Source organism: Bubalus kerabau, chromosome 2 (assembly GCF_029407905.1).
Source record: "Bubalus kerabau isolate K-KA32 ecotype Philippines breed swamp buffalo chromosome 2, PCC_UOA_SB_1v2, whole genome shotgun sequence".
Taxonomy (NCBI): Eukaryota; Metazoa; Chordata; class Mammalia; order Artiodactyla; family Bovidae; genus Bubalus; species Bubalus kerabau.
The window spans coordinates 9408001-9433643 of NC_073625.1; the positions used below are offsets into that span (position 1 = coordinate 9408001).

A 25643-nucleotide genomic window follows, 5' to 3' on the forward strand; every position below is an offset into this window, starting at 1 on the left:
TGGGTCCTGGAGATGATCTTCCTATATCCTCTTTAAAATGACGAGGCTGCGTTTGCCCCTCAGAACAAGGGTCAGGGGGATGGTGGTTGAGAGCTGGGACCCGCTTGCTCCGCCAAGGGGAGTCATGTGCTGTGTCGCTTAGATAGAACCCGGCTTGTTGAGGCAACAAAATCTTAACCCACAAGGTGGTAGGGTCCCCACCCCAGGCACTGTTGACTGGTTGGATGGCCTCTTGCCTGCACTGGGCAGGAGGTGGGAGACACAACCCTCTGATCCCTTCCAGCCCTGTGGAGTCCAGGGCTCCAGGGTCCTCGGGGCACCTGCTGGCTGAGCTCCTGTGGACACGCTTCGCTGGGGAGGGTGGGGGGAACCTTCCTTCTCAGGAGGACTTCACGTGGTTTTCTGGAGGTCAGTGGAGGAGCTGCTGGGGCTCCCAGCTCATTGGGGCCCCCAGCAACCTGGGGTACCAGCCTGGAGTCCAACCTCACACATAGACCCTTCAGGAGGGCACCCTGGTAGGCACCATGGATCCTTGAAGCCATCTGGAGATGTGCGTATTTGTGATGAAGGCCAGAGGGCTTGGAGCACCTGACTCCTAGGACTGGTCCTCTGATTGCCAGGGAGGAGGCTGATGGGGCTTGAATGAAGGTGCTGGTGGGCCTCCCTCCTGCCCTTTGCTCCTTGCATGCGGGACCATTTGGTACCCCCCACTCCGGGAACAGCTTTCCCGGGGCTTGGCCTTTCCAGTTGTGTAACTGGGTGTGCAGAGCGGGGAGGCTGTGGAGCCCAGCCGCCTGCTTTGGAAGCAGGCGGCGTGGTGGCCGACAGGGGTTTGCAGGTGACGGACAGCTCTTCGCCTGCAGCCTTCTCTCGTTATGGACCTGATGTGTCTTCTGGCGGGTTTCCTTGCTCTGATTATCAGACCCCGCGGAGCACCAGCACTTTCCTCTGCTTCTGCTCACATCCCCATCCAAGTCCCCCCTTCCCCAGTGGGTCGGTGGGTGGAATCCCATCCCAGTGCCCCCTTCCCCAGTGGGTTGGTGAGTGGAATCCCATCCCAGTGCCCCCTTTCCCAGTGGGTCGGTGGGTCGAATCTGGTCTGGACCAGCTGAAAACTGTGCTCCTTCCTTGGGCCCAGGGGCTTTAGCATGAGGAGCCCCGGCCAGAGCTGAGAATCTGCCTGTTCTTCCCAGGGAGCCCTGAGTATGGAAATTCCAGGGGGGCCCACACCCCAAAACTCTGACACAGACACTGACACGCAGCTACTCATGTAGTGGCTTTTGGGGTTGCTGGCATCCCCCTGGGTGTGGTCATCAGGGGTGTGAGATCCGACAGCCCATTTCTCGGGGCGGGGGGTCACTCTAGTGAGGGGAGGCATAGGAGCACTTCCCTCCATTCAAGCCCCTGCCTCACCCCAAAAGGCCCCCAGAGGAAGGCAGGTTGGGGACTCACCCGGGCAGGCCCCAGGATTGCTCAGCAAGGGTGTCCTGGGCTGGGGAGACATGGGGTGCCAGGCCTCAGCCCGCTGTTCTGTCTGGTGGGTGGTCCTGGGCCAGAGGGAGGGGCTAAGCTCTCCTTGAAGGGGTGGGGGGCCAGCAGAGTGACCTCTGCCCCCCGTCTCCTCCTTCACTGCAGCCACGGCTTCTTGCAGGAAGTGCCAGATCTGAGAGAGAGAGAGCTGGGGTTCTACTTGTTTAGCAGCTCGGTTTTCTGGCTTGGGACATTTTGTCCTGGCCTCTGGGAGGGGCAGGATTGCTTGCATTTGGAAAGGAGGGGCCAGGCCTGCGTGATCACGTAGGGTAGGAGCCCGTGGGGCTGGGGTCCTCTTTCTGAGCTGGAGTGTGTGTTGGAGGCAGTGATTGGGGATCGAGGGGAGAGGGCAGCGGGGGCCTGGGTTCCAGCTCCCGATCAGCTGTGGGCGGTTGAGACCAGGGTCCTCTCAGCCCCTGTTCACTGATCTCCGGAACACAGCTTGGCTGGGTGGCCTCTCTGACCCCACGTTGCTCTCAGACTGTGCTTCTGTGAGCCTGCTCTGTGTCCTTTAAACACACCCATGCCATGAAGCAGAACCTTTCTTCAAAGGAAATCTTACCCTGCCCTCCATCGTAGAAACGGGTCCACAAAGACCTCTGGGCTAGAGGAGGGGGCCCTGGACCTGGGTGGACTTGGCTACTTCTTATTCCCAGAGCCCGACTGACACTTACTCTTTCTAGAGGTTCCTGGGCGTGTGGAAGGATGTCTGACCTCCAGGAAGAAGGGCTGCGCTTATCTGATGAGATATGTGTCCTGTATTTTCTTCCTGATGGACACTGGGGCCTCCACCCAGGGTGCCCTGTGGGTACGGACAATACCAGCCTTTTCTTGCTGGTGTCCACCTGCTCACCAGAGGTGGCGGGTACTCTCCGTGGGAGATTCTAGCTGTGTCTGCAGCAGACTTGAGTTCGGCTTGTAAGACTTTGCTAGGGCTGAGGTGACGTTGACCGCCGGGGCGGTTAGACAACATAGATGTATTCTCTCCCTGTCTAGGAGGTAGGTCAGAGGTGCGATTAAGGCTCCTGCTGGAGTCTGTGCTCCGCACCCACCCCTTCTGGCCGGGGGGCTCCTCTGGGCCCACTTGACCCTGAGGGCAGCAGTTTCCACATCCGCAGGCAAGTCTGTTGATGATGTATTTATTTATTTTTTTTAAATCTCTTTGATAAGGGCTTCCTAGGTGGCCCTAGTGGTAAAGAATCCGCCTGCGATGCAGGAGACCCAGGAGATGAGGGTTCGATCCCTGGGTTGGAAAGATCCCCTGGAGGAGGGCACGACAACCCACTCCAGTAATCTTGCCTGGAGAATCACATGGACAGAAAAGCCTGGTGGGCTACTGTCCACAAGGTCTCAAAGAGCTGGACAGGACTGATGTGACTTAGCACGCATGCTCTTTTTAAGAAATGGCTTTCCTGGAGATGCAGAAAGGAGACCTGAGTGGGGCTCCCCATCCTGTTGCTCTGTTCCCCTCGCACATGTTCCCCCCAGGCTCTCAGGACCCAGATCTGCGCCCCTTACCTGTGTGTGAGGCTCCCGGTGGGTGGAGAGAAAGAAAAGAGACTCAGTAAAGGATTAGAGGATCTGGAAGCAGGAGCCAGTATATACCCAGCTCGGGGCTGATTCCACCAGCCACCGGGAGTACCCACCCTCTGAGCTCGGCAGGAGCTGGGACCCTCGACAGTGGAGAAGAGGCCAGCTCTCTATATTTTATCTATTGCTTTATACAACTTATAGTTACTAAAAATTATTGGCTATATTCCCTGTGTTGTACCTACATCCTTGAGCCTGTCTTACCCCAGTTGTTTATAACACCCACTCCTCAATGCTTATCATGCACCCACCACTGGTTACTTCTAGTTTGTTCCTGTATCTGTGAGTATGCTTTATTTTTTATGTTATGTTCACCAGTTGCATTTTTTAGACTTTAAGGATCACATATAAGTGATATCATATGGTATTTGTCTTTCTCTGTCTGACCTATTTCAGTTAGCATAATGGCCTCCAAGTCCATGCATGTTGCTACAAATGGCAAAATCTCATTCTTTTTCATGGCTGAGTAATATTCCATTGTATATATGTACAACATCTTTATCCATTCATCCATGGGTGGAGATTTAGGTTGCTTCCATGTCTTGGCTATCATAAACAATGCTTCTATGAACCCTGGGAGGGGGGTGGGCACATATCTTTTTGAATTAGTGTTTTTGGGTTTTGGAGGTATATATGCCTAGGAGTGGGATTGGTGTGTCATGGTAGTTCTATCTTTAGTTTTTGGAGAAACCTCCATGCTGTTCTGCACAGTGGCTGCACCTCTGCACCTGCCTGGCAGCTCTGGGAGCCAGGAGAAGGAGAAGGGACTCCATCCTTTCCTTCCCACCAGGCCTGTCCCCACCACCTCCACTCCAGCCACATCTGTGAAACATGCATCCCCCCTTCACACATGGGCCACCTCCTTGTTAGGACGGCCACTTATCCTCCTTGCCCAGGACCATCCCAGTTTATTCTGTTGTCCCAGCGTCTCTTTCTGTCTCTGAAGTGTCCTGTTTTGCAGGCTCCATTGTAGAGCTCTCGCCCCCCCGCCCCCCACCCCATGACCTGGGCTTTCCCCTGCTGGACACCCCAGGAAACTTCACGGGATGACAGGGAATCGAAAAATTTTTTTGGATGGAAAATCTGGTTGAATGCACCCTGGGTTGATTGATGTTTAATTTAGTGTCTTGTGGGCTCGCTGTGGAGCCTTGCTTCTGTTCCTGAGGCAGCAGCCCCTCTTAAAGGACAGAAAGCAGCCTCTGAACACCCACAGGAGGAGTCATGAACTGTAGGCTGTGAGCATCTTATTTGCTCAAAGTAAGAAATGATTTCCCAGGTGGCTCAGAGGTAAAGAATCCATCTGCCAATGCAGGAGACATAAGAGATATTGATTCAGTACTTGGGTTGGGAAGATCCCCTGTAGGAGGGCATGGCAACCCACTCCAGTAATCTTGCCTGGAGAATCCCATGGACAGAGGAACCTGGTAGGCTACAGTCCATAGGATCACAAAGAGTCGAACGTGACTGAATGACCAAGTGCGCGTGTGCACGCGCGCGCGCGCGCACACACACACACACACACACACACACACACACACACACAAGATGCAGTGGCCGCCTGCCCAGCCTGCACACAGGGTTGGTTTACCTGGACCTTAGCTGAGCACCATCTGTGCTTCAGGTGGGGAACGGTGCCGGCCAAGGCCCCACTCCTCCTGGCATAGTTAGTTTCCCCTTGGGATTATTTATGAGTTGGACTCCCAGGAATCAAACCCCAGCTCTGCCATTGGCCCGTGGGACCTCGGCCAGCTTCTCAAGTCATCCCGCCTCACTGATCCCTCCCGGTCAGTAAGATCAGAAGCGTCTGCCCCATGTGGTGGCTGAGGGTTCGGCGAGTTAACGTGTGGAAGAGCTTAGACCAGGGCCTGGCCTGCCGAGTATATCCGTTGGTCGATGTTGTTGCCGCTGAAGCCGGGGTTTCTGTGATTAACACCAGTCTCACCAGTGAGGCGGTGACCTTCGGGACAGCCTGTGCTGTTTACATCTCGGTTCATCGGTGTATCCCGTCAGTGTTAGCCGAGCTCTGGGGCGTGTGGGGCACCCCCTAGTCCATGGACGGGGCTGGGGAGATGGACGGGTCTGCATGAGCTCACGTGGGGGTGTGGGAAAGCACGCTCATGGCCACGCCCACCTGAGCCAGGTCACCGTGCAGAGACGGTGGGGGGCGGCGCGAAGGTCAAGGCTGGACCGGGTCGGGGAGGCTTCTGGAAGAAGATGGCCTGGAGCTTGCCTGGAAGGATGCCTAGGAAAAACAGTTTTCCCTGGAGCACACCCTCTGCCTGCAGAGGGATCAGCTAGGAAAACGATGAAGGGCTGAGGTATGCCTCTCATGGGCTCTCAGAGGTGAAAGTCATAGCTGATCCAGGGATCTCCCAGCTGAGGGGTCAGTACCTCTTCTCGTATCCGTGAGATGGGATTCTGTGAAGCTCTGCCTGCCACCAAGCTGGGACATGCTCTGCTGGGGCTGCCTCTTGAGTTTAGACCATGCCATGGCCATTGCTGGACTCTTGAGCATTGTGTTCCCTGTGGGCTGACCTGTGACCACTGTCAGCGGGGTCCCCAGACACTGAGCAAGTGAGAGTAGCCCATCCCACCCGAGACGGAGGGTTCTTTTCCTCGGAGGATCTAAGCTGGATTTCAAGACAGAGAAAGGAGACGTGAAGGTTTAGACAGATGGCCAGTGCTAGAATGGAAGTCGATAGGAACTGGTCCAAGTGGCTCCATGAAGATCCAGAGAAGTAAAGTGATTGATACAGAGGTTAGTGATGGAGTCCCAACCAGAGGCTGGAGTCGGCCGATTCTGGGCTTAGAGTCCTTTCCTCTGAAATATACTGCCTTTTGCTGTCAAAGCCTTGGTTTTCTTGACTTTGCAAGATTCCACTCCTGCAGGGTAGCAGCCCCCGAGACCTCAGTGATTCTGAAAATGGCACTAGACCCGCTTGCTTGAGGTCAGTCGGGTCTTGGACATGCCCATGCTGACTTCAGCCTGAGCATTAATGCGTTTGGAGGGCTGTCCTGGGTCTCCAGAAAGTTCAAACACCATTCAAGAAAGAGTCCTCAGAGTACAACAGTGTGAATAACCAAGGTGATCGACCAAACAGCCCGCCCAATCCCCACCCTCCCACCCTTTGAACCGGTGGTTCTCAAGTGTGGTCCCAAGACCAGCAACATCAGCATCGCTTGGGAACAGATTAGAACTGCAGATTCTCGGGCCCCATCCCAGTGCCGCTGTGGGGGCTTCTGGGAAATCTGCATTTTAACCAGCCCTCTCCCTGAAGATCCTGAGGACTCCTCTCTGGAGCATCTTTCAGAGTCTGGACTGGCTTACATTTTCCTCGTCCTGTTTCTGAAACCCAGTCCCCATCTTTTTCTGTCCAAGAGACCATTGCACACTCCAACATGCCATGTGGGCGAACCCTGGGGGGTGGAATGCAGGGGAAGGGAAAACCAGTGACCCCTCTGGGAGGACTGTTTGCCTTGGCCAGTTGGCCCGAACTTGGAGCCAAGATTCCATCAATCCTCATGATTGACTTTATTTAAGCGAGTCTCCTATTCTCCTCTGCCTCCTGCTTGGGGACGCAGTCCTCCTGGGAAGGCGATGGGCCCGGGCCCCTGCTGCCTGGGCCGCCAGTGCACACGCTGTCCCAAATAAAACCACGTCAGGCAGCCCTTTGCTCTCATAGTGGGGCTTGCATTTTGCACCATTAGCTTCAATCAGTGGGGATTTAACACAATCCATGAAATCAAGCAATTAGGCAGTGGGATTCTGGATGGCTGACATGGACGCTGCACGCCCGGCTGTGTGTGTGAGGGCTTTGTGAGTGTGTCGGCGCTGGGGGCATAAAGTTCCGAAATCTACTCTCCTGCCTTAACTTACTCCCCTCTACCAACTCCCCAAGATATCTGGGATCCAGAAAACAGGACAATTTCAATGAAATAATTTGCCCCAAATAAATTGCTCAGGAACATTTTCTACGTCTGCTGGGTTTTTTTTTTTTTGTAAATGAGAGAAAAAGAAAATCTGCTTTCAATAATTTTTTTGTTTGTTTTCTTTGGGTTTTTCTTTCTTTTTTTTTTTGTAGCATCTGTCCTGTAGTTAGGAGGTGCATGTAAATCTGCCACGTGTGGTTTGTGGTCGGGGAGAGAGTCTGCGTTACTGTGACCAAGCGCAAGCCCCTTTGCTTTGCTCAAGGAATTAATGATGCAAACCCTGGCCCCTGCTGGGAGCGGAGTTCTGTGGAGCAGCCTTTGCAGGGCTTTTTCAGCAGGACTCATTTGGACCCGTTGCTGCAACCCGGACCCTCTGCTGAGGGTTGGAAGGAGCCTCAGCTTCTCGGGGCCCCGCCCTTACGAGCGGGTGACCAAACCTCATTTGCACAGTCGGCTTTGGGGACGGCACTTAGTGCCTCAGGGTTGCCCACCCAAGAGACTCGTGAAGGGCCAGAAGGTAGAAAATCAGGTCGTCTCTGTCTTACTGCACAGTGAGGTCCGCTCTCTGAATAGGTTTTTTTTTTTTCTCCCCCCACAGGGAGGCTGGATGGGATGGGGGATGTAAACTGTGGTCCCTTCCTGGTCCTGGGGGCGGGGAACGAACGGGACACTTGGGGAAGAGCTAGTCAGTCTTGTCATCCCCACCCCAGCTGCTCAGATCATCTGTTTGGGAACTTCAGCCCTGTCTGCCAGAGCAAGGAATTTAGGAGAGCGAGTCACTAGGAATCAGGTGATGTCAGAGGTTACTTGCCCCAGGAGTTTTTTATTAGCATCTCTTGGAGACAGTGTATCTGATTGCCAGTGGTCCCCAGAATCTGCAGGGACCCCATGCCGTCCTCCTCCTTGCTGGGAGGCCCTGTGACCTCAAGTAACGAGGTCTGACTGAGAGGCAGGGAACAGGGTTCCCAGCAGAGCTTGTGAGTACCTTCAGCCTTGGGCAGGCAATTCAGCTGAACCAGGTTGAATATCTCGTCCTGTTCAAAGTAAATAATCCAAATGCTAACGTAACTGGTTTTTTTTTTTATTTTATCTGAAAAATGATCGGGTTGACAAATCCTGTAGGCTACCTCCTCCTCTCAGATGAATGGTGGAAAAAGTAGAATTCCTACTCAAACAAAACCCTTGCTGAGAAGCCCCGAGTGAAGCTAAGCTGCTCTAGTTGAATAGGGATTGAAGGGCCTGGAATTGTAATCTTTGTGTTTCTTTTAAGAGCTCCCATTTTGTGATTCATTGACATTTTATATACATTTCAGCTCTTTACTAGACAGCAAGCTTTTTTTTTAAATCTAAGTTTTTTTACTTCAGTATAAATGCAATTTAAAATGTCAAATAGTATTAAAAGGCTTTTAACAAAAAACTGCAGGCCTCTGTCCAATGCCTTCCAACCACTGATTCCCACAACCCAGAGGAAGTAATTTTCAGCTATTTTAGCCGTTTTTTTTTTTTTTTTTTAGAGTTAGCAAAATGGAGTAAATAAAGACCATACTTAATTTTTTTAAATTTATTTTTAATTGGAGGATAAATGTTTTACAGTATTATGCTGGCTTCTACCACACAGCAGTGGATATCAACTATAAGTGCTCATGTCCCCTCCCTCTTGAACTTCCCCCCAACCTCCCACCGCATCCCACCCTGCCAGCTGGTCATCGAGTACCGGGTTTGAGCTCCTTGTGTTATACAGCAGCCTCCCGTTGGCTGTCTGTTTACACATGGTAATGTATATGTTTCAGTGCCGCTGTCTCACATTGTCCCACCCTCTCCTCCCCTGCTGTGTCCAAAGTCTCTTCTCTACCTCTGTGCCTTTATTCCTGCCCTGCAAATAGGTTCGTCAGTACCGTTTTTCTAGATTCCATATATATGTGTTAGTATGCTATATTTGTTTTCCTGTTTCTGACTTACTTCACTCTATAATAGGCTCTAGGTTCATCCACCTCACTAGAACTGACTCAACTGCATTCCTTTTATGGCTGAGTAATATTCCATTGTAATGTATGTACAACTTCCTTATCCAGTCATCAGTCTATGGACATCTAGGTTGCTTCCATGCCCTAGCTACTGTAAATAGCGGGCTTCCCTGATGGCTCAGATGGTAAAGAATCCAGGGGACTCAGGTTCAGTCCCTGGGTTGGGAGGATTCCCTGGAGGAGGGAATGGCTACCCACTCCAGTATTCTAGCCTGGAGAATCCCATGGACAGAGGATCCTGGTGGGCTACAGTCCATGGGGTCGCAGAGTCAGACATGACTGAGCAACAAAGCAGAAACATTGGGGTACATGTGTTTTTTTCAATTATGTTTTTCTCAGGGTATATGCCCAATAGTGGGATTGCTCGGTCATATGGCAGTTTTATTCCTAGTTTTTAAAGAAATCTCCATACTGTTCTCCATAGTAGCTGTATCAGTGAACGTTCCCACCAACAGTGCAAGGGGGTTCCCTCTTCTCTGCATCTTCTGTAGTATTTATTGTTTGCAGATTTTTTTGATGAGGGCCATTCTGACAGGTGTAAGGTGATACCTCATTGAGGTTTTGATTTGCATTTCTCTAATAATGAGTGTTCAGCATCTTTTCATGTGTTTGGGGGTCATCTGTATGTCTTCTTTGAAGAAATATCTTTTTCGGTCTTCCGCCCACTTTTTGATTGGGTTGTTTGTTTTTTTGTTGTTATTCAGCTGCATGAGCTGCTTGTAAATTTTGGAGATGAATCCTTTGTCAGTTGTTTCATTTACAAACCATATTTAATTTTAACTTAATTTTTAGACATTACTTATTGATGCTCTACGATTGAAGACAAAGATTTATCTTTTGCTTAATTTTCATTTTTAAACAATTTTTAGTTTTTAATCAAATTCTTAATTTTTAAACACTATTCATTTTCTATTATTGATAATGTCTATCTTATAGTCTATTCCCTCTTCTTCCCATTCTTTTCAGTTTAACATTTTTGGTTAAAATGATATTCAGTGTTTAATTTGTTGTAATTATGTAAATATAATTTATAGTTGAGTCGTGTGTGTACTGCATTTATATTTCCTTTCTTATGCACTGTTTCCCTGAGATGGTAGTTGCCTCATTTTATTTACCTGGTTCCTTATGTTATGAATTCAGTCCCAAACGTTCCTGCAGGTTTTCATCCAATCTGCCTGGCCCTTCTTTCCTCCTGTGTCTATCTGCACTGGTTGAGCTTTAAGCCCATCACACAGTTGTCCTGGAAAACCATTCTAAGGCTTCCATTGCTTTTATCTTACGTTAGACCTTTAGTTTCCTGATCCTGGGTTGCATTTTTAGAGCAGTTTCCCAAGAAGAGATACATGGAAGACTTTTTATTTATATCATTGAATGTCTGAAGTTGTCTTTCTTCTCCTTACCCCCGCTGAGTTTGGCTCAGTATTGAATTTGTTTTAAAAACCTTTTATTTTATATTGGAATATAGAAAATCCCATGGACGGAGGAGCCTGGTGGGCTGCAGTCCATGGGGTCGCTAAGGAGTCGGACACGACTGAGTGACTTAACTTTCAGTTTTCACTTTCATGAATTGGAGGAGGAAATGGCAACCCACTCCAGTGTTCTTGCCTGGAGAATCCCAGGGACAGGGGAGCCCGGTGGGCTGCCGTCTCTGGGGTCGCACAGAGTTGGACACAACTGAAGCGACTTAGCAGCAGCAGTAGCAGCAGCATAGACAATTAACAATGTTGTGATAGTGTCAGGTAAACAGCAAAGGGACTCTGCCTTACATATACATGTATCCATTCTCTCCCAAACTTCCCTCCCACCCAGGCTGCCATGTAACATTGAGCAGAGTTCCCTGTGCTACACAGTAGATTCTTGTTGGTTATCCATTTTAAATATAGCAGTGTGTACCTGTTGATCCCAAACATCCTAACTATTCCTTCTTCCCTGAATTTGGGAATTTAAAAGCATGGCTCCATTGTCTTTCAGCTTCTAGTGTTGCTGTGGACGAATCCTGTGCTATTCTGATGCCTGGCACTTTGCGGTAGATGTATTCTGTCTTTTTCTCTGGAGGATTCTTGTAAGTTCTCCTTATCCCTGGTGTTTCTAGATGTCATGATTCATTGACCTGTGTGTGCTCAGTCACTCAGTCATATCTCTTTTTGATCCAAGGGACTGTAGCCGCTAAGCTCCTCTGTTCATGGGATTCTCCAGGCAAGAATACTGGAGCAGGTTGCCATTTCCTTCTCCAGGGTATCGAACTTACGTCTCTTGAGTCTCCTGCATTGCAAGTGGATTCTTTACCTCTAAGCTGCTTGGGAAAACCCATTCATTGACCTCTGCCTGCATACTAAGTCGATTCAGTCATTTCTGACTCTGTGCGACCCTACGGACTGTAGCCCACCAGGCTCCTCTGTCCATGGGGATTCTCCAGGCAAGAATACTGGAGTGGATTGCCATGCCCTCCTCCAGGGGATCTTCCTGATGTGGGCACTGTTTAATCTGAGAGCTTGTATTCTTCCTTCCTGGAAATTTTTCTTGTATTATTTCTTTGGTATTTTCTTGGTTCTCTGTTATTTGTTTTCTTGGTTCAGACATTGGGCCTCCTGGACTGAGGCTTTCTTTTATCTTTCTTTCTCCTGTTTCCATCTCTTTGTCATTTTGTTCAGCTTTCCAGGAAATGTTTCCACCCTTATCTTAAAGCACAGGCGTTTCATTCTTTATTTCTGCTCTTACCTTTTGAAATTTCAAATGCTTTTCGGGTTCTCTGAACATTCCTCTCCACAGAATTCTGTTCTCATTTCGTGAATACAGTATCTTGTTATCTTTGTAAAAAAGTTTCTTCTGCAGCCTACCTTGTCTCTGTCATCTCTGATTTCTTTTTTTTTTTCTGTGTGTTTTGTATGTTTTAGTCTCTTGTTCACATTTAGAGGCTTGCCTTTAAATGCCTGCTGATCCTTTTGAGTTTAAGAGTAAATCACTAAGTTGGAACTCTGTGTATGCGTGTCCTGTGAGTTTTGAGCCTCATTTTGGAATTTCGCTGGAGGGAGCTGTGGGTCTTCTCTTTGGGGTTGCTAGTTTTTTCAGATAGAACCCTCCGGGATCCTCTGATTGGGGCTGTCGCTCAGAGTCTCACTCTTCGCTGCAGGCTTTCACTGAACCCTTAGCCGTCAGGGCTGCTGTTCCTTCCCACCCCATCTTCCTGTGTGTCAGGCGTACCCAAGCCCAGTCTGTCTGGATCGAACTTTCTGTACAGATTAAACCTCTTGGCTGCTGCTGGAGTGGGTGAGGGGTGGTCATCTGGACTCACGGCCTGGCTCGTGGATCTGGGTGCATTGATGCAGGCTTATCAATTCCTATATTTAATAGAGTCTCCGTAACCCAATTCAGAAGCACCCAGTGGCCCCTAGCTCTTGGGCATTTCTGGGTCCTGCCATGTGAATTGGTGGCTTTCTTGCTCTCACCCCCCTCTGTCAGCAGCTGGGTTTCCACATCTCTTCGTCAAGTCGGGATCCACCATCCATTTGCTTTCTGTTACACTAGATGTGATGTCCTCGTTTCTGTACCATTTTCTTGCATATGTTTATAACTTTTTTTAAACTGTAATTTTAGAGGAGTGGAAATGATCGTATGCCCAATCTTCGGCAAGATGTTTGGAAAGAAGTGGCCAGGGGTAACGCCTCACAAACATTCCGGATGCTTGGTGGTTGAGGATGCAAAACCTTCTGTCTTTCCGTCCCATTGGTTTTAAGCTCTCTGGGATTCTCCCTCGACCCCTCTGGTTCTGGCTCCCACAGGTCATCAGCAGCACCCAGCCCCCCGCGCCCCCACCATTGCCAAGGCCAGTGCTCCAGTCCCACACTCATCTTTAAACTCAACAGCACGGGCGATCAAGGAGCATTGCTTCCATGTGAAAAGCACCTTCTCCAAGAGACACCAGGCTACCTGGTTCTCCATCCATGCTTCTGATGACTTTGCAGGAACTCCCCAGGGAAGGTCCCTCCGTCTCTCCTGTTCTCTGTACTTCACTCTTCACTGCAACGATTATCATCAGTGATCAGATGAGTCACAAAGCTGGGGACTGACTCAGCCCCCTCCCACCTACCCCCTCAGGGCCCTTTCTTGCATTCCTGCCGCAGTTCCTCACAGTGGATCCTGTAAATGCCTGGCCCTTGGCCAACTGTGGCCTCTCATCCAGGCTTCCTGTCCGGGTGATTGGAAGGATGGCGGCCTCATTAGCATAAGCAGGTCAGGAGCAAGAGACGGCTTTGAAGCCACTGTGGGTTTGGGATGAGTGTAATGAACTTCCACTGCTCATTTCAGCCTCAGAAAACTTCTATGTGGCCTTGTGGGGAGGCTACCGAGAGAAGATCAGTTGTGAGCAAAAAAATATGGTTTTGGTGACTGCACATGGAATGAAGCTTTCAAAGTCTATCTGAATAGAAGGGGATTGTGTTTGTTTTTAATTTTTTTTTATTGGAGTATAACTGCTTTCCAATGTTGTGTTCGCTTTGGCTGTACAACAGCATGAATCAGCTGTATGTACACACATAACCCCACCTTCTCCAGTCTCCCTCCCGCCCCCCCACGCCCATTCCACCCCTCTAGGTCATCACAGAGCATCGTGCACTGAGCTCCCTGTTGGAAGGGGTTATTTAATTTTAAGGCTGTGGAGCAAGACCCAGAGGGCCCTAATTGTGACCTTAAGTTTAGGGTTTTCATAGTATCTGGTCTCTGAATTCTTGCTGGCAGTGACCAGCAAGGTGAGAGGCAGGAGTCCTAATCTACTGTCTGAGGATATTAAGTTGTTGCTAAAAAAAAAAACCCAAAGAAGGGTTTTGTTTTTGTTTGTTTCGCTTTAGCTCAGGGAAGCTGAGATCAAGGGCCCGAGGCAGACGTGGACTCATCACCAGGGGAGACATTCCCGGGAGGAGACAGAGAAGCATAGGGACGGGGTGGGGGCCGTGGTGCTGGGGATGGGTGTCGCTGTCAGCCCAGGACCACCCAGCACGGCCTTCCGGATGGTCACCCTGCCGGGCCTGCAGGCAGATGGAAAATGCAGACCCTGGGAGCTCGAAACCAGCTTCTGTGGTTGAACATGGAACGCAGTTTGAACCCAGGACCAGGGACTCCAGCGGCACCCCAGCTGTAAGCCCAGCCGCTCCATCCTCGGGCTTCTCCTACCTGCGCACCAGCACCGTATGTGATGCAAACACAGTCCATGGGCGAAGTCCCTGGGGCTCCGGGCTGTCCCCGCGGTGGAGGCTGGGTGGGGGGAGGAGAGGAGGTGAGGGTCAGTCCCCCATCCCCCGCCCCCCAACCCAGCAGCCCCTGGTTGTGGCATGGTGGGGGGCTGTACCCATAGCCACAAGGCAGGGGGAAATCAACCTGGGACGGCTAATCGCCTATCCAAACATCGTTGGTAATCTACATCGCTAAAATAAACCCCTGGAAGATGGAAAAGATGGTAGTAATTTCTGGCCACATGTGCCTCCTCTTTCCCACCTCAAAAAAAGAAAGTGAGCCAAATGGCAAGAAGCGGAGAGTCTAATGCAAAACACATTTCCATCACTGGCTTCTCCCTCCCCTCTCCCCACCTATGTAAACCAAATTCCTTGACACGGTCATGGCAAAGGAACATTAATTTTTTGATTTGAGTTGTGATTAAAAGCAACACAATCAAAAGAAGGAAATAGTTTCCACTGGAGCACTAGCATTTGAAACCCCGTCATGGTGTAGTGGGAACCAGCGTGCTCTTCGGGGTCAGGTGTGGGTTCGAGTCCCAAGTCTCTTCTTACAGAGCCTGGCCTTGGTTGTCACCCTGAGTCCTTCGTCTTGATTGTCATCAGTAAGAACAATGGTTGCTGTGCATGATGTCGGAGCCACAGAGAGAATGACTGTCCTGGGGTTTCTTTCCCCCAGATGATGGCTCGCTTCTCTGCAGATAAGGAGGTGCCCAGTTGTCCCCGGAAATGCACTCATTTCTTGCCCCGCCCCCCCACCCCTGCAGTGATGTCGTTGATCACTCCTACAGCAACACTGGGATCGTGGTTTTAGACCTTGGGAAGTAGTCCAGGGTCATCTGACATGCGTCCCCATGGCCTCGCCTCCCTGAAGTCCTGGTTGTTTTCCTCGGGTCAGTGGGTCCTTGCAGCACAGGGGGTGGGCAGAAATGGAGCCGAACTCGCCAAGCCTGGCAGGGAGTCTCTCGGGCTTATCCCCAGGAGAACTTTCTTGTTCAGTGAGCTACAGACTCACACAGGTGAAGTCTTTTCTTAGGTGACCCACCAGGTACAAGGATTGTAAACCAACCAGGGGAGCGAGCCGGGTGGGCCTGTTGGGCAGACATTGGGGCTTCCCTGGTAGCTCAGCTGGTAAAGAATCCGCCTGCAATGCAGGAGACCCTGGTGCGATTCCTGCATCAGGAAGATCCCCTGGAGAAAGGATAGGCTACCCACTCCAGTATTCTTGGCCTTCCCTGATGGCTGAATCAGTAAAGAGTCCGCCTGCAATGCGGGGGACCTGGGTTTGGTCCCTGGGTTGGGAAGATTCCCCTGGAGGATGGAAAGGCTACCCACTGTGGTATTCTTGCCTGGAGAATCCCCATGAACAGAGGAGCCTGGCAGGCTATACAGTCCACGGGATCGCAAAGTGTTGGACACGAGTGAGCGGGCAGAGGTCCCAGAGGGTGATCTGTGCTGCTTCCTATTTGATGCTCTCCCACCTGCGGGTTCTCCTGCCTCGTCCTCAGGGTCCGGGTGGGTAGGGGAGTCAAGTGAAATCAGAAGGGCTGGGCAGCGACTGGTTCGGCGGGGGTGGTGGAGGGTAAAGCCAGGAGCTCCTTGGGAGACTGTGCTCAGCACATTCCTGTGTATGCAGGTCTGTCCAGCCTCCGGGGTGAGGGCTAGCCCTCTGCTGCTTGGACTGGTCCCCAAAACTTGTGCCACCCTTGGGACTGAAGTCTTTCATCCAGGCTGAGGGCCTGGGGTGTTACGTGGGGCCCAGAGGCTGGAGATCTAGAACCCCTTCCGTAAGAGAAGGTGATGGGAGCACATTTAGTTTCCTGACTTTGACACATCCCCTGAAGATTTGTGCTAGGATTTCTCCCTCCTCCTAATTCTTGGGTTGGCCAAGAATATGCTTTTACTCAACTAAACATTAAATAATAAAGCCATCACGCATGCAGTGTTACCTTGGCCGGAATAGCTCCTTTCAACCGGGAGGAACTCTTACCATTTCATTAAGTAAAAGCCATTTTGAAATGTGGCTGAACCTGGGAAGAGAGCTCTAACTGTTTTCCCTTATTTTCTTGGTCCCTTTAATCAATGCTTGAAATGTCAGCTTCATTATAAAGAATGTTGGAATTCAGCCTGCACAGCATGGTAATTACAAGTGGACACTCAGTCCATGAGTTTAAGTTTAGGATCAATGACTCTGGGCAAGTAAAGGTAACGCTGACACCTCAGTTTTCTCATCTGTTAAATGGGGGGAATAATTGTGCCTTCTGTGTGGAGTTATTAGGTTTCATGGAAGAGGTGCCTGGAGAATACTCAACACACTTGCTGACATCCAGATGCTTTCCTAATCACTAGCTACTGTTCTGTAGTTCAGATTCAAGTCTTTCCTCATGGAGTGTGGGTGGAAGCTTGGAGCTATTTAAAAGAGAGGGCTTGGTGATTTGGAATTCAGAGGAGTTTGGAGGATGGACATAGCATCTGGTGACCAGGCTCTAGAAATGGTTTCCAACTCCTTTGGGGTGATCCCTGGCCGGCCAGTTTCTGAGAGGAGCTGATTGTTATGGGGATGATGTTTGTGTTCTTGGTGCATTTCCAATTACAGGACGTCTCCACGCTAATTTACCCTCCCCAGTTAACCCTGTTGTAGCCAGCACGGGAGTGTGTTGTCCACACGGTAACACCCAAGCACTGTCGGCTTGGGCTCCGTAGAGACAGAAAGATGAGAAGGTGGACTTGGCCAAAGGATTGGCTTTCCCTCTCTGCAGGGAGCCAGGCTGAGAATGGAAGAAGGCCGGGTACCATGTTGGAACTGAGGAACCGCCACCTGGATCTATCCATCAGACCCCACCAGGACTCTCTCCAGTGGGTTGAAAGGTCCAGGTCGAGTTTGGTTCTGTGGGTCTACGCTGTGGATAGGATAGCCCATTAGTGGCGCCGTCTAGTGGTAGATGAGTGGTGGACAGCCTGTCCGTGGTACCTGCTGTCTGAACTTCCTGGAGGCACCGTGGTTGGGACCACAGTCCAGATGCTGAAGTCGGACACTGATGTTTGATGCGGTTAGCTTTCCCTTGCTGTCAGCACACACATAGGTCTTGTCTGTCTTATTTCCAGAGCCTGAATTTTAGGTCCTTTGGATGTTAAAAAAAAAAAAACTAAACCAATAACTTTCTCCTAAAAAAAAAACAAAACAACAAACTCAGGGTAAGTTTTTCTTTTGAGTGCTGAGGTCTGAACCATTAGATTATATGGCCTTGATTGGTTCAGAGGGTCCCCTTCTCTTGAAGCATTGTATGACCGTCTGAGTCCCAGAGTTTTTAAAAAGAAACACATGATTTGGTTTTGAACATCTGTTTAAGCCACTCATGACATCCTGTGGCAACTATTAAGATACCATCAAATACACCAAAAATAAGGGGCAGAATCTGTGTGTGAAGGTCGCCTGAGACCTTGGTCCTTATCTATAGAATAGATACATACAGCCTCCCTCTTTGAGGTGCTCTTTGCTTTTTATTTCTCCTGCTCTTCAGCCCCCAGGTGGGTTGTGGTTGCGGATAAAAAGCCGTGCTTTTTTTTTTTAATTGGAGGATAATTGCTTTACAATGTCATGTTAGTTTCTACTGTACGACCAAGTGAATCGGCTATATGTGTACATATATCCCCTCCCTCTGGGACCTCCCTCCCCCCAGCCCCATCCCACCCCTCGAGGTCATCTCAGAGCCCTGAGCTGAGCCCCCCGTGCTATCCAGCAGCTCCCCACTAGCTTTTTAAAAAGCCGTGTTCTAAAACTCTCTCCTCTTCCCCTTCCTGCCCTCGCCCCTCTAGCCCTGAGGATGAAAATCAAAGAAGTGAAAAAGGAAAACGGCGACAAGAAGATTGTCCCCAAGAAGAAGAAGCCCCTGAAGCTGGGGCCCATCAAGAAGAAGGAGCTGAAGAAGCTGGTTCTATACCTGAAGAACGGGGCCGACTGCCCCTGCCACCAGCTGGACAACCTCAGCCACCACTTCCTCATCATGGGCCGCAAGGTCAAGAGCCAGTACCTGCTGACCGCCATCCACAAGTGGGACAAGAAAAACAAGGAGTTCAAGACCTTCATGAAGAAGATGAAGAATCATGAGTGTCCCACCTTCCAGTCGGTCTTCAAGTGATTCTTGGGAGGGGGGGGTGGGTTGGGGAGGGAGCCTGGGGTGAGGGGAGGGGTGAGGGCTGAGTGGACGCCCCTGGACCCCCGGTGGTTCCCCCTCCACCCGCTTTGCTCCTTTGCGGTGGAGGGCAGCGTAACCCAGTTGCTTTGCAGCATCCATGACCCTCCTGCCTTCCCCAGGCTCCAGCCCCTCCACAGGTAGAGCCGATATTTAAAGCCGCATGCCCAGGTGAGAAACCCACTTAGATTAGGAAGCTTCTCAAGACCTACACGTGGAGCAGCACATCCACAGGGGGGAAAGGGAGATACAGGCCTGCCGGGTCCACCAGAGACACAGTCACTAAAATAGGCAACGCTGCTGGCCCAGAAAGGGGGCTGGCAGCCAGAGCTAGCGAGGGCAGCAGATGCTAGCTTCTGCCACGCTCTCCGTGTCACTGCACACCGTTTATGGACCTACCAGCTAGTCTGTGCCTTTGGAACTAGAAAATTCTAACTCTTGGCAAAATGCTTTCCGTTCCAGAGGAATTTTCTCTTTCTGTCCATTGTTCAGACAGAAACAAACACACCACCACACTCGCCATGAAGATCAGCTCCAGAGAGTGACCGGTGCGGGGAGGGGGAGCTTGCGAAATAGCCCAAGGGAGTGCAGTGCCTGGTTCCCTACCTCTGTGTGGTCCTTGAGACGGACCAGCCTGTCTTGGATGCCCTGGAGGTGGTTACCATCAGACCCTGCCGTAATCTCGCCTCCTGACACGTGGAGGGCAGCACAGGCCTGCCTTGGGTGACAGAGGTGATGACTCATAGACTGGGAAGGCAATTGTTAGTGGTTTTCAAAAAAAAGAAAAAAAACAGAGTTAAAGAAGAAAAACAGAAAAAAGAAAATTTAGAACAGTCCAGCACATTGCTAGTCTAGGGCGAACTGTCATTGGGTGAAGAGCTTGTTAATCTAATTCCCTTGTTTGTTTATTTCACATTGTTTTAAAGCAACCAACAGACCCACTGACTCTTCAAGGTTTTTTTGTTTGTTTGTTTAAAAAAGTCTCCATGGAGCATTTGGAAAGGTGTGGCAAGATGGGGGACTCTGCATGCCGTTGAGGTCACTTTCTAGCTGAGCAGCTGTCTTTCTGGGTATTTTCTGTGGGAGGTGGATTCTCCTGAGCATAGCTGTGGTTCTCCTTCCTGAGGGGTTCTGGGTCACCCTGGCCCAACACCAAGCTCATTTAAACTCGCAGTGCGCCCCACTCCCGTCTTTCTTGTGACGAATGGATTCCTTTGAACTTGATTGCCTAGAGATCAGAGACAGTCAGAATAGCCTGGCTGCCTCTCCTCCTGCACTTAACAAAATATTTTGTTTTCATTTCTGCAGAGGGAAAGTTAAGCTACAAAGGTCCCCATTCCAAGGAGGGAATTTAGAAAGCAAAGCAACTGCGGTTTTTCCCCGAGGGCCCTAAGATAATTCTCACAGCCGTTGTGTTAATAAGTGATGTACATAAACCCATTCATGGAAGCAACTTGACTCCTCTTGTTCAATGTATAGGAAGTAATTCCCCCCAAAAAAAATTAATGTTAATTTCTTCCTCACGTCGGATTCTTAATTCTCTGTAACACCTCGAGGACTTTCGTGATTGTCCCTCTGGGTGAATCTGATGCTGCAGTGGAACTTGGACTCATCAACCCCGTGGCTCCTTCTGTTAACTTCCTAAAGTACAGTCTGAAAACCAGCCTGCCAACCTTGTTACCTACTTGAGGGTTATCCTGACCTAATGAACCCTGGCAATTAGTGATCCATTGTTTAATACATTTTTTTATTCTCTCTGACCTTTAATCATAAAGTGTTGGGGATTGTATGTGATTTGCCTGTAATTTTGGATGATTTTTTTTTTTAAAATGTGTGTATATATATATTAGTGAATTAGAAATATCCTCCTTTCCTATTGTCAACTGAAATTCAGAGCAATTCATGAAAGCCTAGATCTGGGTCTTAGTTTTGATTAATTAACCCAAAAGCTCAGTGTTCTTATGTATCTGCTTATTTGGACAGTGGGTGTCATGTCACAGGGCCTCTTCAGGGTGGGGGCCTTAGGAAAGCTTCGCGTGGGGCACAGCGGTTACTCTAGACAGGTTATCAGTGAATAGGTAGACTCTCAATGGGAATTCTCAAGTAGGAAGTGGTGTTTTCAGATGAGAATTCAGAATCAATTGCAAATGTGAATTGCAGCTGCAGGTTTTACCCTGGCCACAGAGCCGGACCTGAGGTTCCCTGTGGACATGGGACAGCCTGGGCTGTGACCCGTCAGCCAGTTTAGGGTGAAGGGAGGCTCTGGGTCTAGAGCTGCAGTGGATCACAAACCATTGTTTTTCTCAACAAAGGATATGCTGGAACCAACTTGGAGATTCGCGGGCTTGCTCACTCCTTTGCAGAAGAGTGGTGTAGGTGATGTGGTAATCATTGCTAGTGCAACGATTGTCTTCATCAATCATCAGGGTGGTTTAAAATCATCATCCTGGGTGGAATCCAGTGAGATCACGGGCAAAACTCAGCTACATCTAAAATAAGACGAAAGTGAGGTGAGAATCCAAGAGCATTTTATTTGTAGAGCATCCTCTGTCACCCTTGGCTTTGGGTGGCTGTGAATTAGCACCAAGGGCTCCCTAAGGCATGTCATCTGTAAATGACAGAGACCATTGTGCAAACCTAGAATCTGTCTTTTTCAGCAGACTCCAAGTACCCAGTTGCTGTGCCCTAAGTGTGTGGATGTCTTGGGCTTAGGAGCTCTGGTTTAGAAAAGGTTCCCCTGGAACAACGTGCTGGTCCCCTGACCTGTCACCAGCAGATACATAGGATACAGACGAGATTCCTGTTTCCTCTAGTTCCTCCGTGTAGCACTCCTCTTATAGAACCTAAATCTCTTATATATGCTTTGAATACTGTGAAAATGTTTTACATTCCATTTCATTTGTGTGTGTGTGTTTTTAAACTGCATTTTACCAGATGTTTTGATGTTATCACTTATGTTAATAGTAATTTCCATATGTGTTCATTTTATTTTCATGCTTTTCCTGCCATGTATCAATATTCACTTGACTAAAATCACTCAATTAATCAGTGGTAATGTGCATGGTGACTTCTTCCCCCCCGGGATGGCACACCGTTTGCCCTCTGCCCTCCTCCGCCACACACATATCCCTTCTCTTCAGTTTTTCCAGGGATGTTTTCTGGCCCCCATTCAATACTTTTCAAACGGTAACGGGGCATGGTGGGATGGTAGAGTACCTGGGGGCCCCAAGGCACCAGCACCCCATCCCATGTATACCAACCACCTGCTCCCCTGAATCACTTCCAGAAGTTTCTCCCGGCTGTGTGTTCCAGATCAGAGAGAAGGTTAAATACTTGCTCTCCAAGAATGTATTTTTCAACCCTGCCTGAGTTTCTTTTCTATGTTTTTGGTTTCAGATGCTCTTTCCCCTCCAGAAATTCGATGTTAAAATTCCAACTAAAATTTGAAAACTCTTTGGTAGCTGGAGTGAGCCTTAGAGGAAACTATATCTTCCCTGTTAACAGATGAGACGCTCAGATGGGAGATGGCTAAGTTTGCTCGGAGAGTTTGGGGCTTCCAGGTCACTGGTGTTGCTGGAACCAGACCCAGTCCTGGGGGAACAAGGTCTGAATCAGAAGGTCTGGGTCCTCCCTCTGGACCCAGGCGGTGCACTTGACAAAGCCCAGCTTGTCCCATCTAGGCTACAGGTTTCTTGCCTAAGGAGTTCTTTGGTGTGACTTTGTATTCTGTGAGCAATGAGAGGGACAACTTCATCTTGTTTCCTGATTAACAAGGCACTTCCAAACCTCAGACAACTGGCAGTTTTGTCCAGAAGTGAACAAATTCTCCCAAGTGACCCCCAGGCCACACCTAAGCACAGAGACACATCTTTAAGGCTTGGTAGAAGACTTGCAAAAAATTCCATTAAGTTGTGCTCTAGTAGCAGATTTTCCCATACGTACGCCAGCCTGACCAAGGAAAAGATTGACATTGCCTTTTTGTTCCCCTCTGGCTGATACGGAAAATCTCTTAAGCTGTGGGTGTCTCTTAAGCTCTTAAGGTGTGGGTGTCAATGTCATCCCAGTGGAACCCCACCACTATGACCCATACATTCTCATTGCTCTTGTGAATATTTAAAAATCAGATCATCAGAAAGATGGTGAAGTGTGTGTACAAAGGCATTCTAGCTTCAGCAGCTGGTGTTGTCCTGGAGTTTGGGGTGTATAAGGGTCACGACTGCTTGAGCCTCATGTCTAAAAGATGCTTTAGCACCAACAAGAGCAGCTTTGCCCTCAGGGTGCGTAGCACTCACACCTCTTGAAGGAATCGTACAGGTGCTTTTCAACTCGGGCTGAAAGAGATCAAGGATCAACATGTTATCCAAGGTAGGTGGGTCGTCTAAGGCTATGATGAAGCCAGAAGTGCTAGCAATTCAGTTTCTCTCCTGAGAAAGAAATCTGTACCAACCATCCTACAGTACTCAGAGGATATAAGGAGACTCATTCTTAAGTCTTAGCATGTGTCACTGAGGGGAGCTTGCTAACGTGTGATTTCTGCTGTCCAGTCCCAGAAATTTAGATTCGGGAGGTTTTTCCTGGGGCCTTAGGATCTCAGCTTTGAACTAGTGATCCAGGTTAACCAGACGCCAGCAGTCCATGGGATCGTTCTTTCCATAACATCCTGTAGGACATAAGTGGCTTGGGGTTGAGAGGTGAACAATTATTGTGGCATCTCCTTTCCCTACCTACAGGGCTTCCCAGGTGGGGCAATGGTAAAGGCAGGAGACAGGAGTTTAATCCCTGGGTCAGGAAGATGCCCTGGAGTAGGAAATGGCAACCCGCTCCAGTATTCTTGCCTGGAAAACTCCATGGACAGAGGAGCCTAGTGGGTTACAGTTGCAAAGTGTTCAAGGGACTGAACGCACACTGCATCCCTCCTTTTTCCTACTCACACGCTTCGGATTGCTTCGGCACAGTCTGAAGTTCTTTTCTTATTAGGTATTAATCAAAAGAGGTACATCAGGGAGGGGATGAACCTGCTGCTGCTGCTGCTAAGTAGCTTCAGTCCTAACTCTTTCCTTTACTGCGGGTACATCAGGCTCTCCACGAGGGCTTCTCAAAACTCTAATGTGCATGTGAGTCACCTGGAGACTGCGTTAAAATGTAGGTTCTGATTGGACAGATCTGAAGCCTGTTGGAGTTCTGCATTTCTGATTGGCTCCAGAGTGAGGGGCGGAGCTGACGCTGCTGGTCCTGGGAGGCTCCAAGCTACACGGAGAAGGGCCGCCCGCTCAGCCGAGTCCTGGCTTCCAGCGGTACTAATGCCATCTTTTGGGTCAGGACTCAAAATATTAACCAAACTTTGGGATGGAAAGAAAAACTGCAAGAGTCGCAGTTGGAAACTCAAAGCTACGAGCCCATTCTCTCTGTCCACTCAGAGTTCACTTTTGTCTTAGCTTTCTAGGGGGTGATTCTTTTCCCCCAAAGTCCTTTCCTTTAAAAAAAAAAAATTGCTAAGCAAACTATTAGCCATCCTGCCTCTGCTCTTTAACCAACCTTCCCCCACTCCTCATTCCCTACCAGGCCCGGCCCACTGCGGGGGCCTTGGAGTTCACCTCCAGCTGGTGTTCCCCTCCACTGCCCAACAGTATCAGGATTTGAGAACAGAACGGGAACCTTCCATGTTGGGATGCTCACATCTGCGCAGCTTCAAGCTCAGGTTATGGAAGAGGCCACGAAAAGAGGGGTGGAGGTGGGGGGATGAAGTGTTTGGAGGGGAAATCCCACCTCTTTGATAAATTGAGGCCAGCCTGCCCAACAGGGCTGATTTACTGGGGGACCAGGCATGAGGAATTTCTGTCAGTGAAGGCCCAGGAAGGCTGCTCTTTGTAGGTTTGGGGAAGATGGGTACCAGAACAAGCTGCAAATAGAAGCCCAGAGCGCCTGTGTCTTTATACATCTGTGGACTATTTAGATAAGTGGAGGCTGTACTTAATCACCGAGAAAGTTGTTTGCTTAAATAAAGGGAGGGAAAGTTGCATGTGTGCGTTTAAGGGGAGGGAAGGAGGAGGTGGGAGGTAGGAGACAGGATCCAGCAATTTTTCCACAGCTGAAACCCCACCACGTGGTTTAAATTAAGATGACCTTCCCATCACCTGAGCGCTGGATCTGGTGGATGGGGCAGGGGTGAAGGATTCTGAAATCTCGTGGCCCTGCCCTCCGGCATTTCAGCAGAGCTCTGCTGTAGGCATCCATGAGCAACAAGGACTGATTTTACCATCTCTCTTCCCTGGATTTCCCGAGTCCTGAGCTCTGAAACAGCACGCTCCAGGAGCCTAGCAGTCCATCAGCCAGCCAGGTGGAATCCTGGGCTGGAGGCTGCTCTGAGAGTCCCTGGAAGTCAGGACTTAAAGATAAATAAAGTCATCAAACCTCAGAACTGCATACTGCTGCTGCTAAGTCACTTCAGTCATGTCTGACTCTGTGCGACCCCATAGATGGCACCCACCAGGCTCCCCCGTCCCTGGGATTCTTCAGGCAAGAACACTGGAGTGGGTTGGCATTTCCTTCTCCAATGCAGGAAAGTGAAAAGTGAAAGTGAAGTCGCTCAGTCGTGTCCAACTCTTAGCGACCCCATGGACTGCAGCCTACCAGGCTCCTCCATCCATGGGATTTTCCAGGCAAGAGTACTGGAGTGTGGTGCCATTGCCTTCTCCAAGAACTACATACTAGATTTCCTTAAAAAGAGAGAGGGTGAGAATTACAAAGAAGAGGATACCCCATCTTGAACACAGTCCCACCTCTGTTGTACCTTTTAACAATTCACACCAACCGTCACCATCACTCTTTGTACCTGGGAAAAGATTGGGAGTGGAAGGTAGTTTAAGGGTCTCAGTTTCCATTTTTGCCCTCGAGTCCCCCAGAGAGTTTGTGCAGATCTGGGTACTTTAGCCTGTTTGCTTAGAAGATTGAGCCCATTGTCTGAAGGAATAAAGGCATCGTATGCCAAAACTCAAGTGTGTATTTCACAGTGTGGCCCAGAGACAGCCAGGCGTGGGTTCCCCAGAATTAACTGGATTCCTTGGGGGTCATCACTCCCTCCCAAGTATGGCAGCAGAGGCCACTGGGAATCCAGCTCTGGCTGCCCATCCTGGCAGGTTACTCAGTGAGAT

The 25643-nt window shown here is 49.7% G+C and overlaps 1 protein-coding gene and 2 long non-coding RNA genes across 3 annotated transcripts in view; 1 reads left to right on the top strand and 2 right to left on the bottom strand.

The window, feature by feature from the left end:
* SFRP1 (secreted frizzled related protein 1) overlaps positions 1–22289 on the top strand; it is a 44694-nt gene extending 22405 nt beyond the window's left edge. Inside the window, exon 3 of the mRNA XM_055567019.1 lies at positions 18116–22289. Within this exon, the coding sequence (XP_055422994.1) occupies positions 18116–18438 (323 nt within the window). The 3' untranslated portion in view covers positions 18439–22289. The remainder of the gene's footprint in view (positions 1–18115) is intronic.
* Positions 16674–18380, bottom strand: LOC129642985 (uncharacterized). The gene is made up of 2 exons (XR_008709968.1): positions 18241–18380; positions 16674–17464 (listed from the first exon to the last, which is right to left on the bottom strand). It is a non-coding gene; the product is annotated as an uncharacterized LOC129642985 (long non-coding RNA).
* Positions 22290–22531: 242 nt separating the features above from the next.
* Positions 22532–24080, bottom strand: LOC129642984 (uncharacterized). Its single transcript, XR_008709967.1, has 2 exons — positions 23424–24080; positions 22532–22823 (listed from the first exon to the last, which is right to left on the bottom strand). It is a non-coding gene; the product is annotated as an uncharacterized LOC129642984 (long non-coding RNA).
* Between the last annotated feature and the right edge of the window lie 1563 nt (positions 24081–25643).